Source organism: Centropristis striata, chromosome 10 (assembly GCF_030273125.1).
Source record: "Centropristis striata isolate RG_2023a ecotype Rhode Island chromosome 10, C.striata_1.0, whole genome shotgun sequence".
In the NCBI taxonomy this organism is placed as follows: Eukaryota; Metazoa; Chordata; class Actinopteri; order Perciformes; family Serranidae; genus Centropristis; species Centropristis striata.
Window position 1 is genome coordinate 20,714,075 of NC_081526.1, and position 12,726 is coordinate 20,726,800.

General features: G+C 42.7%; 1 protein-coding gene across 1 annotated transcript; it reads left to right on the forward strand.

Moving 5' to 3' along the window:
* Window positions 1-10,402: 10,402 nt before the first annotated feature.
* On the forward strand, window positions 10,403-11,722 carry LOC131978769 (trace amine-associated receptor 13c-like). Its single transcript, XM_059342523.1, has 2 exons — window positions 10,403-10,575; window positions 10,906-11,722. Exons 1-2 carry the CDS (start codon window positions 10,403-10,405, stop codon window positions 11,720-11,722), a joined length of 990 nt encoding a protein of 329 aa, XP_059198506.1.
* The last annotated feature ends 1,004 nt before the right edge of the window (window positions 11,723-12,726 follow it).

The following is a 12,726-nucleotide window of genomic DNA, read 5'->3' on the forward strand; positions in this document are numbered from 1 at the left end:
GACTGTAATAAAGCTTTTGTCACTTTAACATGTCTCTAAATTATATTTGTGGTGCTGAAAACATGAAACAGCAGCTGTAGGGTAGGCAAAGCATTCATCGCCAGTAACCACCGGCGGCCATTTTTAAAAATGGCCGCTTTTAAATGGCCATTTTTAAAAATGGCCGCCACAGCCATCAGAATTTTTTTTGCGATGGCCCAATATCCAGATTCATTAAACATGTATTCAGCAATGAGTGTACCAAATTTGATGCTTTTATCACAAAATGAACGATTGTTCAGCTAATCCACCCCACTACACAGGGGATGCACATTTTTGGGGGGTGCTACCCACACGTTTAGCCCCGTTGCTCATTCCATGAATGCACGATCCTTACAAGCTGTACCTCGTTGTAAAGGTGACTAATCAGGCTTTCCAACAATATACAATTCATCACCAGTTGGTATTATTAAAAGGGCAGTTTTTATTCATCATTGATTTATTCGTATAACAAATGCCTGCCACGGCCACTAGGGGGCACTTTTGAGGTGGCCCAATATCCAGATTTGTTCGAAACATATTCACCAACACATCTACCAAATTTCATGCTTTTATCACAAAGTGAACGATTGTTGTAAAATATTGAGCTAATCCGCCCCACTATTAGGAATTTCTTTCTCATAAGATCCCTGATTTGTAAATATCTAAAGTGATCTTGGTTTTGAAGACCAACTTTTTCTTTTAGGTCCTGGAAACTCTCTAACTTTATCCCGATCCAAGTGAGTGTGCAGTATGCTGTAAGTCCATTTTCTGTCCAACTTTTGCTCGGTATGAAATCTGGATCGTATGAAAACTATTTAAACATTTCAGTTCCTATCCTCAGTTGATATTTTTTTTTGTTATTTCAGCCCATGCTTTCAAAGAGCCAATTATTGTTGTTATGTTATTGCTATTATGGTTGTTGGGGTGTGAGAGGTGACTAGTTAATGAGGGATCTCCAACTAAATGATTAATTGGTATTGCAAGTAGGGTGACCTGCCAGTAGAGAGTTGCAGTAGTCTAACTGCAATATCTCAAGGGCCTGTACCAGAAGTTGTGTCGATTGCTCGGTCAGGTAGGGTCTGATTTTCCTGATGTTGTATTGGGTGAACCAACATGATTAGGCAATTGTGGTCACATAACCCTTAAAGGTCAGTTGGTCATGACACCTTGCAGAGCTTGTGAGCACAAGTTGCATGGATCCAAGCTGAACATTGAAAGGCTGATATGAGGCAGGACAGGCTAGGATGATAAGAAGCTCCATTTTAGAGAGGTTGAGCTGAAGGTGGTGTTCTGTCATCCATGTGGAGATATTCCCAAGACAAGCAGAGATACGAGCCGAGACTGTGGGGTCGTTCGGTGGAAAGGACAGAACCAGCTGGGTATCATCAGCATTACAATGGTATGAGAAGCCATGATTGCACCAAGTGAAGTGGTGTAAATTAAGACGAGAAGGAGGCCTAGCACTGACCTTTGAGGCACCCCCTTGGATAGGTTTTGGAGTTTGGACACTTCTCCCTTCCAAGATAATTTGAAAGATCTCCCTGCTTTTTTGAGCAATCAAAACATAGGACCACATATGGAGATATTCTAAGTTAAGAAACACAGAAACCCAAGGTACTAGTGAACAACCACAGTGAAACATTATATGGTAGTAAAAAGAAAAAAAAGTGATGAAAAATATGTTGTCTTCAGCAAGTTTAATGAGACAAAGTAATGTAACTTCTGTGGTGAACATAATGTGTAGAAAGTCATCTCCCAATAAAACATTTGCATGCATGCACACACACACACACACACACACACAGACTCTTATTCGCCATTCAATCTGCTTGTCTGTGAATTATGTTTTTCAGCCCATTAGTTGCTCCTGATGGCGGTACTCTGAACCCCTGTAGACAAAGACTTTGTTCACACCTGCATGACAACATTTCAACCTCTGAGGTATCACTGCCATCAGAGGTGTTAAGAAAAACAAGCTTCAGCATAAACACATGATGCAGCCACCAAACATTAACACCTGATGCAATTATGCTTTTTTCGACTTGATATTATGTCTGTCATTACTTTTAGTGATTGTTTGTTCAGAGTTCAATATTTAATCAAAAAATAGTGTTTCGGATAACAATGATTTCAATTATCATGTGTAGTGTTAGAGGGGTCGCTGCCAGTCACAAATCACCAGAGAATCATCAACCTATTCTGTAGCTTCCCTCAGAAAGTTCTTAACTCACTGTTTTGGCTTTAGGGCCCACAACTTTAATGTTTTAGTTCACTCTAACAGCTCTCATCAGCATCTTCTCAGGACTCTCTAACATCCCACCACACCAGACCCACCATAGAGCTGGTAAATGAAGCCAAGATTTTAGCAGCTAAAGAGCCAGATATTTACTTTTGGTAGTTTTGGAAACAATAGAAAAAAGGAAGAAATCTGGACCTAAATAGTAAGGGAACAATGGTACGCAGAAGTCACGGTACAGTTTATACCTGGTTTGGTTCTGTGGGAAAAACACTTGCAGCAGTAGCGGTTTGTGTTCTTTTTTTTTAAACTGACAGACACAATCCTCTTGTTGGGTATTGATGTGTCATTTTGCCCATAGACATCGGTTAACTATTTTCATTATTAAAAGTAGACATGGGACAAAAGTTTATAAAAATGAGGCACACATCGGTAAACATTTGCCTCCCATTTACTTCCATTCTACTCGGACAAATAAAACATTCGCTTCTGGTTGCAAAACGAATTGTGCAAGAGTTAAACCGTGGTGAACTCTGATCTGAGATTTTTTGCAGCCTCAACCAATAACAAATGTGTGTGTGTGTGTGTGTGTGTGGTTAACCCCACTTGGACTGCAATTCAGCTGATTTCAATTTGGCAGGTGATGGTCACTCACCTGCATTCACTTATGTGTGACTGCAGCCTTATGCTATGAGATTAAAAATGCTAAATAAATAGAATAATAAAATCAATAATAATGTGCATTAGCATGTTGGATGTGTTTCCTTTCACTACAGTGGATCATCCAGGAACTGGCTACCCTCTGGTTACAAGCCAGATTCTCTAGCCTCTAGGCCATGGACTGTCCAAAAGTGATAATATGTCAGTGTTGTGTTGTGTTGACAGTTTTTGTCTGATGACAGCTGGTGGCAAGGAAAACAGTTATCTTCTGTTTTTGAAGGTCAAGGTTTATGCAAATATGCAGGTTCAATGGGTCCTTGGTGAGACTCCTTAGTCAAGATGTTTCCCTAAATTTCCATGTTCCTCCATCAATTGGTACATCTGTTTGTCCTGACCACGATACCTCAGGGACGTCTGGAAGGACCTTTTTCATCTATAGCACAAACATCTACTTTTCTTGAGGATGAACTGTTTATATTTTGTTGATCAAAGGTCAAGGTAACTGTGTGAAAGTCGCAGGCTAGTTATTTTATTTACCATAACATCACTAGTGGATTGTGGATCACGGTTTCTAACCTAGTGCTGGCATTGTTACCATTACTATCTTGGTCTTTGGAGTAAGAAGCGACCATATTAGCATAAGAGGGTGGAGCTAAGTTAGCAGATAGCACTACAGTTTGCTAGGTAAGCTTACAACAGCACTTAACAGTTGACTCTTGAGAGTATTTTAGTAAGCCAAGTACTGAAGAAAACATTTTGGGTGATTGTGATGCTGCTTTATTACGAAGTTAAAACAATCTATGAAACACCAAAGTTTCAAGACCAAATACAGACAACCCGTAAACGGTCAACACGGAGATCACGACTTTGCCCAAAAGCAGATCATGTAAACTAGGGCCTTTTTTTCTAGAATAATATTTCTTATTATTGTTACTGCTAGACACCTCTGCTGTCATTTCCAATCTTTTATACTCACTGCTACTATGACTATTATTATGATTAATCATTTTCCTTCTATTATTACAGCAATGATTACTGTTACGGCTGCTGTTTTTTATTGTATTTTCCACTAACACAACTACTGTCATTAGTGACAGACATCAGTATCATCAATCAATCAATCAAATCAAAATTACTTTATTTATCCAAGAGGGGAAATTCAGCTAGGCTGGTAGAATCTCTTGAAGAATGCCTGATGGCTGTAGGAGCGAGGGATCTTTTGAATCTCTCCGTCCTGCAACGGAGAGAGAGGAGCCATCCATTGCTGTTTTTTTGGTCCATAAAGGTTTTGTGTAGTGGATGATCCGAGTATTTCAGGATGGCCTCGAACATCTTGACAGTGCATCTCTCCACCACCTTATCCAGTGTGTCCAACCTGACTCCAACCACAGAACCTGCTTTTTTGACCAGTCTGTCCAACCGCCTCATCTTGTATCTCTGGCTGCGTCTCATTTCCCTTAATTTTCGCCTCCTCTATCCTCTATCCTCTATCCTCGCTTGAACTGGAAGTTCTTTCGCGGGCACCATCTTTACGACCGTCCCAAAGCTCTTATTTGTGCTTGGAGGATAGAGGAGAGAGGAGAGAGGAGGCATATCGGAGGAGGCACAATCGAGGATACATGCGAGCATCCTACGTGGAAGTCTTTTAGCGGTGTCCCCGCCCCCTGACTTTTTTTTCTTTTTCTATTGAATAGACGCAGCAGCTGATCAGACGGATCTACATCGCAACAACTCTGTATTTTCAAACCGGAGTGAAGACAGATCACAGATTAAACTGAAGTCTGTCACCACAAGTTTTATATTTTAATTATATGATTCGCCATGTATTTAAAATCTGTTTTATTGTGACTCTGAACAAAAAAAAGACCACAAACATATTTCTCATCATGTCATTTCCATCAGTCCCATGTGAGGCTGATCATTGCTGAGTGTAGCTTTGATCTGAGTGACATTATTTACGTACATTTTACCTTAATCATCTAACCTGATAAAACACTGGCTGGTGTTCAGCGGACACAATCATGTTCTGGGATATTAAATGATACATTTATCACCAGGATCGTCTACTATGACGGTGTATTAGGGCCATGCATGAAAAAATAAATAAATAGGGACCTAGGGGAGAGGGGCCCAGCCACCATGGCACACATAAAAACACATAACATGAGGTGATGGTACTACATCACCACATTTCATTCGTGTCTCCGCTTTTCCATGACTCACTCTGTTTTGGGTGTTTTATCAGTGATTGTTTTTGAGTGATCCGACTGCGCGCTCAGCTCCAGCCTGTCGGCACACAGATCGCTGTCTTTCAGACCTCCTCTGCTCCTTGCTTGACAGTTGACAGTTAGTCTAAACTTTTTTCAAAGCAGCAGGTTTATTGTCCCCAACCTTCATTCTCATGTGATGCGTCTTTACGCTGCCATGGTGGCTGGTTTAGGGATTATTTATTCATGTCTGTGTGTTTGTTTTTGTGCTTGCACTTGTGGCACCGGACAGACCCAGTGAGGCATAGACCAATATTAACCCCCTCCCCATGGTCTGTATTAACAGAGAAAACTGTTATTATTTTTTTATTATTATTAGTGCATGTCCTCAGCTGTTAAAGCAGACTGACAGCTGATCCAGCTGTGATCCACTGCCGCCATCAATCATTAGAAACAGACGCCGCTTCACATGACGCTTCGGAGTGAAGGAAGAACTGGTTGAGTTCATCGGCTTTTTCTACATCACCCGCCACTGGCTGTCTTTTTGTGTTGTTGTAACCAGAGATGGTGTTGATTCCTCTCCACATTTTACGGATGTTGCTGTTGTAAAGTGTTCTTTTAATTTGTGTGACTGACCAGCCAGTGGATAGTGGAAAAGACACAACAAGACAGAAGTATAATTTAAATGAGTCCTTTATTATTCCTATGCATAAATATTTAAAAGTTAATTGGAGTCCAAAAGGGAATTAATTTAAAAAGTCTAGAGGGGGACAGCTGAAGGGGTGGGGTCCGTGTGGCCTGGTGAGTGGCCAGGCTTCACTGTCACCAGGTTGGCAGGCTGGAGCTGGCTGGTCTACTGCTGCTGACGCCGCATGCTGTGCTGCTGTGAACTGCTGCACCCCACTGTGTGGCTGCAAGGCGCTGCTGCTGCTGTTCAGTCGTTGCAGTTGCTTTCAGTCTGACCCGCCGTCCTTGCGCTACTCCAGCCCACGTCACACACCACACCACTGTCACAGCAAAGAGCAGAGGGAGACTCAATACAAGATAAAACATTCAATTTACAATTTGTTAGGTAGAGAGACCTTAGAGCACATGCACACAGTACCTGTCCCAGCAAAGAGCAGAGGCAGACTGAAGGAGAGTGGGGGTAGTTAAGCTGGCTGAAGCCATGCCCAGCACACCTGTTTCAGGTTAGCCCATCACCATGAAATCACTGCACACACACACTCACTCACTCACTCTGTGAAGCCACACCCACACATGCAACACAAAATTCACCACCAGTGTCACACATAATGCACCAAATCTAGTGCTGATAGAGTCTACCCTGTTACACTGTTCTCTAGATTTCTCTCCAGTTTCTTCTTGTATTCCACCTTTGCCATCTTTAATCTCTTCTTCAATGTATATTGTAATTGTTTAAGCTGTGCTTTGTCACCATCTCTAAAAGCTGCCTTCTTCTCATTGAGGATTGCCTTTAAATCACTAGTATTTCATACTAGTTTCCAGCAACACATTCCAGTCTGTACATTCAAAGCAGTCCTTTAGAGCCTCAGTTGCCTCCAGTGTTCATTTCCTGACTGTGAGTTTAGTTGCAGGCTGCCTCTACACACAGGGTTTGTAACAAGTCTCCAGAAGAACAAAGTTGTGGTCCGATCGTCCTATTGGGGGAAAAGCAGTAGCTCTTTTAGCTTGTTTGACATTAGCATACAGCAGATGAAGGGTTTTATTTTCTCCGGTGGGACAATTCAAGAACTGTGTAAATCCAGTCAGGTGGGAGGAGAGGGAAACATGATTGAAGTCTCCTGATATTAGGATCTTGGGTGGAATGTACACAAGTATTGTTATGATATGACTGAACTCCCTTGGTACATGATATGGTCTCATACCAACTGCCAATAATTCAGTGTCTGGACAGCACATCTTCTCCTTGGCAGTAACATGTGCAGGACTGCACCATCTCTGGTTCACAAATAAATTCAAGCCTCCACCTTTCTTCTTGCCAGTAGCTTTAGCATCTCTGTCTGATCTTATGAGAGTGAAGCCAGGCAGATCCACATTGGAGTCTGAGATGTTTTGATTTAACCACGTTTCAGTAATACACAAGAGACTACACTTACGGTATTCTTTCTGAGTCTTCACATGTATCACCAGTTCATCAGTCTTGTTGGGCAGAGAGTTGACGTTTCCCATGATGACTGACGGCAGAAAAGGCTTATATCTCCATTTCCGAGCCTTAACTTTTGCACCAGCCCGGCAACCACGAAAACACCTCTTCAACTCAGCTGGAATAGGGTGATGGTGTCCTCCAGACTTGCTCCGTTTTTCAGAATAGAATAGAATAGAATAGCCTTTATTGTCATTGTATATATACACAACGAAATTGGAGTGCAGCTCCCATTGGTGCAAAATAAGAAACTCAAAATATATATATACATACACGGGAAAAAAACATGTCGACTTCGGTCGACATGTGGTGGGCGGGGTGTGAGGCATCCTTTATGATGTTTCCAGTTCTGCTGAGGTAGCGAGAGCTGGCGATGTCCTCCAGGCTAGGCAGAGAGCAGCCGATGATCCTCTGGGCTGTGCTGATGACCCTCTGCAGTGCTTTTTTGTTCGCAGCTGAGCACCCTGTGAACCACCCTGTGAGGCAGTATGTTAGGATGCTCTCTATGGTGGCCCTGTAGAAGGTCACCAGCAGCTTCTCCTCCAGGTTGTATCTCCTGAGCACTCTCAGGACGTGGAGACGCTGCTGGGCCTTCTTCACCACCGCTGTTGTGTTTGCCGTCCAGGAGAGGTCACCCGAGATCTGCACGTCCAGGAATCTTGTAGTGTGGACCCGTTCCACACAGTCCCCTCTGATGTAGAGAGGTGCCGGGTCCGCTCCGCCCTTTCTGAAGTCCAGGACTAGTTCTTTGGTCTTAGTGGTGTTCAGTTGGAGGTTATTAACTGAACACCACTCAGACAGTCCGTTGACCTCTTCCCTGTAGGCAGACTCATCCCCCCCTGAGATGAGCCCGACCACAGTGGTGTCGTCCGCAAACTTAATGATGTGGTTTGAGAGGTGGGTCGGGGAGCAGTCATATGTGTAGAGAGTGAAGAGGAGGGGGCTCAATACACATCCTTTTGGGGAGCCGGTGCTAAAAGGTAATGGTTCTGGAGATGTGAGGACCAAGTTTAACAGTCTGTGGGTGATCTGACAGGAAGTCCTTAATCCAGAGGCAGATGGGAGTGGAGAGGCCCAGGAGTGAAAGCTTCTGGACCAGGATCTCCGGGATGATGTGATTGAAGGCTGAGCTGAAGTCCAGGAAGAGCATCCTCACATAGCTCCCCGGTTTCTCCAGGTGGCTCAGCGTGGTGTGGAGTGCTATGGATATAGCATCCTCTGTGGATCGGTTTGCCCTGTAGGCAAACTGATGTGGGTCCAGGGTGGGCGGCAGGCAGTCCCTGATGTGCTTTGAGACCAGTTTCTCAAAGCACTTCATGACTACAGGCGTGAGTGCGATGGGCCTGTGGTCATTGGGGCTGTCCACGGCTGTCTTCTTTGGGATGGGGATGATGGTGGAGGTTTTGAGACAGGGTGGGATGATGGCCTGACTGGTTGAAAATCCTGGTGAGAACTCCAGCCAGTTGGTCAGCGCACGCCCTGAGTACTTTTCCGGGTACTCCATCGGGGCCAGCCGCCTTCCTGGGGTTCACTGTCCTCAGCACGCGTCTCACTTCATGCTCCTGGAGCATCAGTGTGCCGGTGCTGGGGGGAGGAGGGAGTGGTGTGGCTGCTGAAGGTCTGTTTGTCTCAAAGCGGGCAAAGAAGTAGTTTAATTCCTCTGCCAGCGAGGCGTCTGACCTAGCGGTGGTCTGGTTGTTGTTCTTGTAGTTAGTGATGTGATTCATCCCCTGCCACATCCTTCTAGGGTCATTCCCATTGAAGTGATCCTCAATCCTCCTCTTATAAGCTGCTTTGGCCTGTCTGATGCCTTTTTTCAGGTCAGACCTGGCTGTGCAGTACAGGGCCCTGTCCCCTGTCTTGAAGGCGGTGTTTCGGCTTTTTAAGAGGGACTGCACTTCGCTGTTCATCCAGGGTTTCTGGTTGGGGAGAATTCTGACCCTTTTGTTGACGGTGACGGTGTCAACACAGTTCTTAATGTAACAGAGTACAGTGTCAGTGTACTCCTGGATGTTGTGGCTGGAGAATAAATCCCATACAGTGGTGGAGAAGCATAAACATGGTCCAAAGTATTTCTCCCTCTGGTAGCAAACTTCACAAACTGGAAAAACTTGGGTAGCACAGTCTTTAAACACGCTTTGTTGAAGTCACCGGCAACAATGAAGACTCTGTCGGGGTGAGTGAGCTGTTGTTTGCTAATGAGAGCGAGGAGGAGGCTAAGTGCTGTGCTAACATTAGCATCGGGTGGGATGTAAACAGCAATAGCAATGACCACTGTAAACTCCCTCGGGAGATAAAAAGGTCTGCACGAGACAGCCAGAGCCTCTAAATCCGGGGAACAGTGTGTGTCAATGATCCTGCTGTTACAACACCACTCACTGTTTATGTAAACACAGAGCCCCCCTCCCCTGCTCTTACCCGAGGCTTTGCTCCTGTCATGCCGGTGCAGCGTGCAGCCAGCTAGCTGGACTGCAGTATCGGGGATCAGCGGATGAAGCCACGTCTCCGTGATGAAAATAATGCTGCAGTTTCGTACAAAGCTGGTCGTGGCCTTCCATAATTCCGGTTGGTCAGTTTTGTGGGTGATGGATCTGGCGTTTGAGAGGAAGAGGCTCGGTACTGCTGGCCTAGCAACCGAGCCCGACCGGCAACCCCGCTTCTGCTTTCTTTCTCTTGACATTAATTGCATAGACCTGTCTCACATTGCCAAGTTGGAGGATCAATGGGGTAAACATACAGTGAAGCACATTAGAAGGTTGCATATGTACACTAACTTTATATGTTTCCATTAACTTCATATTGTTTTGACTGCGGCTGATGAACAGTAACAGACTGCAAATCAAAACAAGCTGAACTGGATTGTGGATTTATATACTAATGTTCAACAGAGAGAGAGAGAGAGAGAGAGAGAGAGAGAGAAATAGTTTTAAAAAGTGATGAAGATGATGGTTTGATGTGCAAAGTGAGGAGGGAAGGGACAGCAGAGTCAAAAATACACATAGGGGAAAAGGAGGGGTGGGATTTTGAGAATGTGAGAGAGGTAAATCAGTTACATGACTCAGTTTTGTTCAGAAAGCTGCCAGAGGTGCAGCTATCTGCAGATCTCTGAAGATGGAGGTTGGGGACGATTGGGAGCTCTGTTTCCCAGAAATCCCCAATATCTCCTGCTGGAAGCCACCGTCTACTTGGCCTGAAACATTGTTCATTGACTTTGCACTGTACTCCATCTCTGTGCTCACTGCTTTCCTCAACCTGCTCATCATCATCTCAGTCTCCCACTTCAGGCAGAGATTAACTTTTTTGTTTCTCTTGACAGGTTTTGTACTTAAAACATGTGAAAAACTGCTGTAGATTAAGAAGAATTGTCTTTGAGCTCTCATTGAATAATGTTGCTCCTCTAACACGAGTCTTATTTTCTGTCCTTCTGACTGCACGTTAACACAAAAAGCCACTGCGACCTCAATATTGTAATTTAAATTGTCTACACTTAGATATGTTCAATATATATGATGCTGAACAAAAAACATCCAAATTAAAAACCTTTTTTTTAAAAAATAGTTTCATTTCATCATGAGGACTGTTTTGTAGAATGATGCTTTTCTCTTTTCCTCCAGGCAGCTCCACACACCCACCAACATCCTCCTCCTCTCTCTGGCTGTCTCAGATTTTCTTGTGGGCCTCCTGCTGATGCCAATAGATGCAGTAAAAAGAACACATTGCTGGTTTCTTGGTGACTTTTTTTGTTCTGTCTTTAGGTTTCTGGTCGACATCATTCTCTCTGCTTCAGTCGTAAACATGGTGCTCATATCAGTTGACCGCTATTTGGCTATTTGTGACCCTCTGCATTACACCACCAGAATCACTGTGAATAGAGTTAAAGTCTGTGTTTGTCTTTTATGGTTCTGTTCTGTTGCCTACAATGTTTACTTCTTTCTCCTCCATGTTTACCAACAATTATACATTACTCCTTGCTATGGAGATTGTGCTACTTTAATTGATAACATTGGTGCTTTCCTTGATCTTGTTTTAAACTTTTTTGTTCCTGTTACTGTCATCATAGTTTCGTACATGAGAGTATTTGTTGTGGCTGTGTCTCAAGCTCGTGCCATGCACTCTCAAATTACAGCTGTCACAAAGCAGATTTCAGTGACTAAAACAGCAAAGAAATCTGAGCTGAAAGCAGCCAGGACTCTTGGTGTTTTGGTAGTTGTGTTTCTAATGTGTTTCACACCAAGTTACTTTACAATTTTAGTAGGGCCAATATCCCGTAGTCATTCAACTGCAAACTTTATTCAGTATCTGTACTATTTTAACTCTTTTCTAAACCCTTTGATTTATGGCTTGTTTTACCCCTGGTTCAGAAAATCAGTTAAACTCATTGTTACTCTTCAGATACTGCAGCCTGGCTCCTGTGAGGCCAACATACTGTAGGGAAGCTGTGGAAGGATGAAGTAATGAAAATTATGATTTAAAAAAAGTAGTATTTCTCTGTTTTTCACTCTCTGCTGATTTTTATATAAAAAGGAAGTTGAAGTTAAATAATGAAGAGAGGGGCAACATATTGTTAGAAACTGAAAACTAAACAGTGTGGTGATATCTCCAATATGAGGTCTCTTTAATCCCACAGAGGTGAAAAAGGTTGGTGAACATAACTTAATTAATCACAAAGTTTTGGATGTTCCATATTATGACTTATTCTGAATTGTAAAATACCTGACATTTGACTCACGTCAAACAATTAAACAAATTGTATAATCTGCCCATCTGTCATAAATGCGCTAATCTGTCAGGGCCATGAAGTCAAGTGAAAACTGACTCTTTTTTTTCCTTGTTGACTTTTCTCTCTCCCATGCACAATATTTTCTATGTGAATTTGATTTTAGCTTCACAGACTGTGGCCTTCTTCCTGTGTGGATCTGCAAATGTTTATTTTTTTGAGTGTATCACAGGTCATATGAGATGTTTAACAATAATACCTATTATCATCACATTTTGTACATGCTGAAAATCATGTGTACACACTGTGAATTCAAAAAAGAAATGTCTTTATCATTTTCAAAACATTTGGAAAAGCCCATAAATCATTGTTCCTCTCAAGAAAAACACAAGACAGTAACACTATTAGTTTTCTGCTACTGTCTGTATAACTTAACAACAGTCCAGTTTAACTCATATCTGTGAAACGTTTGGATATTTGAATCCAAAATTGAGGTTCATAAATCTGAATATACTGTCATGGTTTTATGACAAATTAAATTTGCCAATATTAATGGCAAACAGACAGTAATGTTTATCAAAGTGCAAAACATGTTTTAAGGTAAAGTAACTTTAAACTTGAGGGTTATTAAAAAATATCAAGACATGTTTATCAAACTTAACAATATTTATAAGAGGTAGTGTTAGTCTGTATATCTGCTTTACACAGACATTAAGTC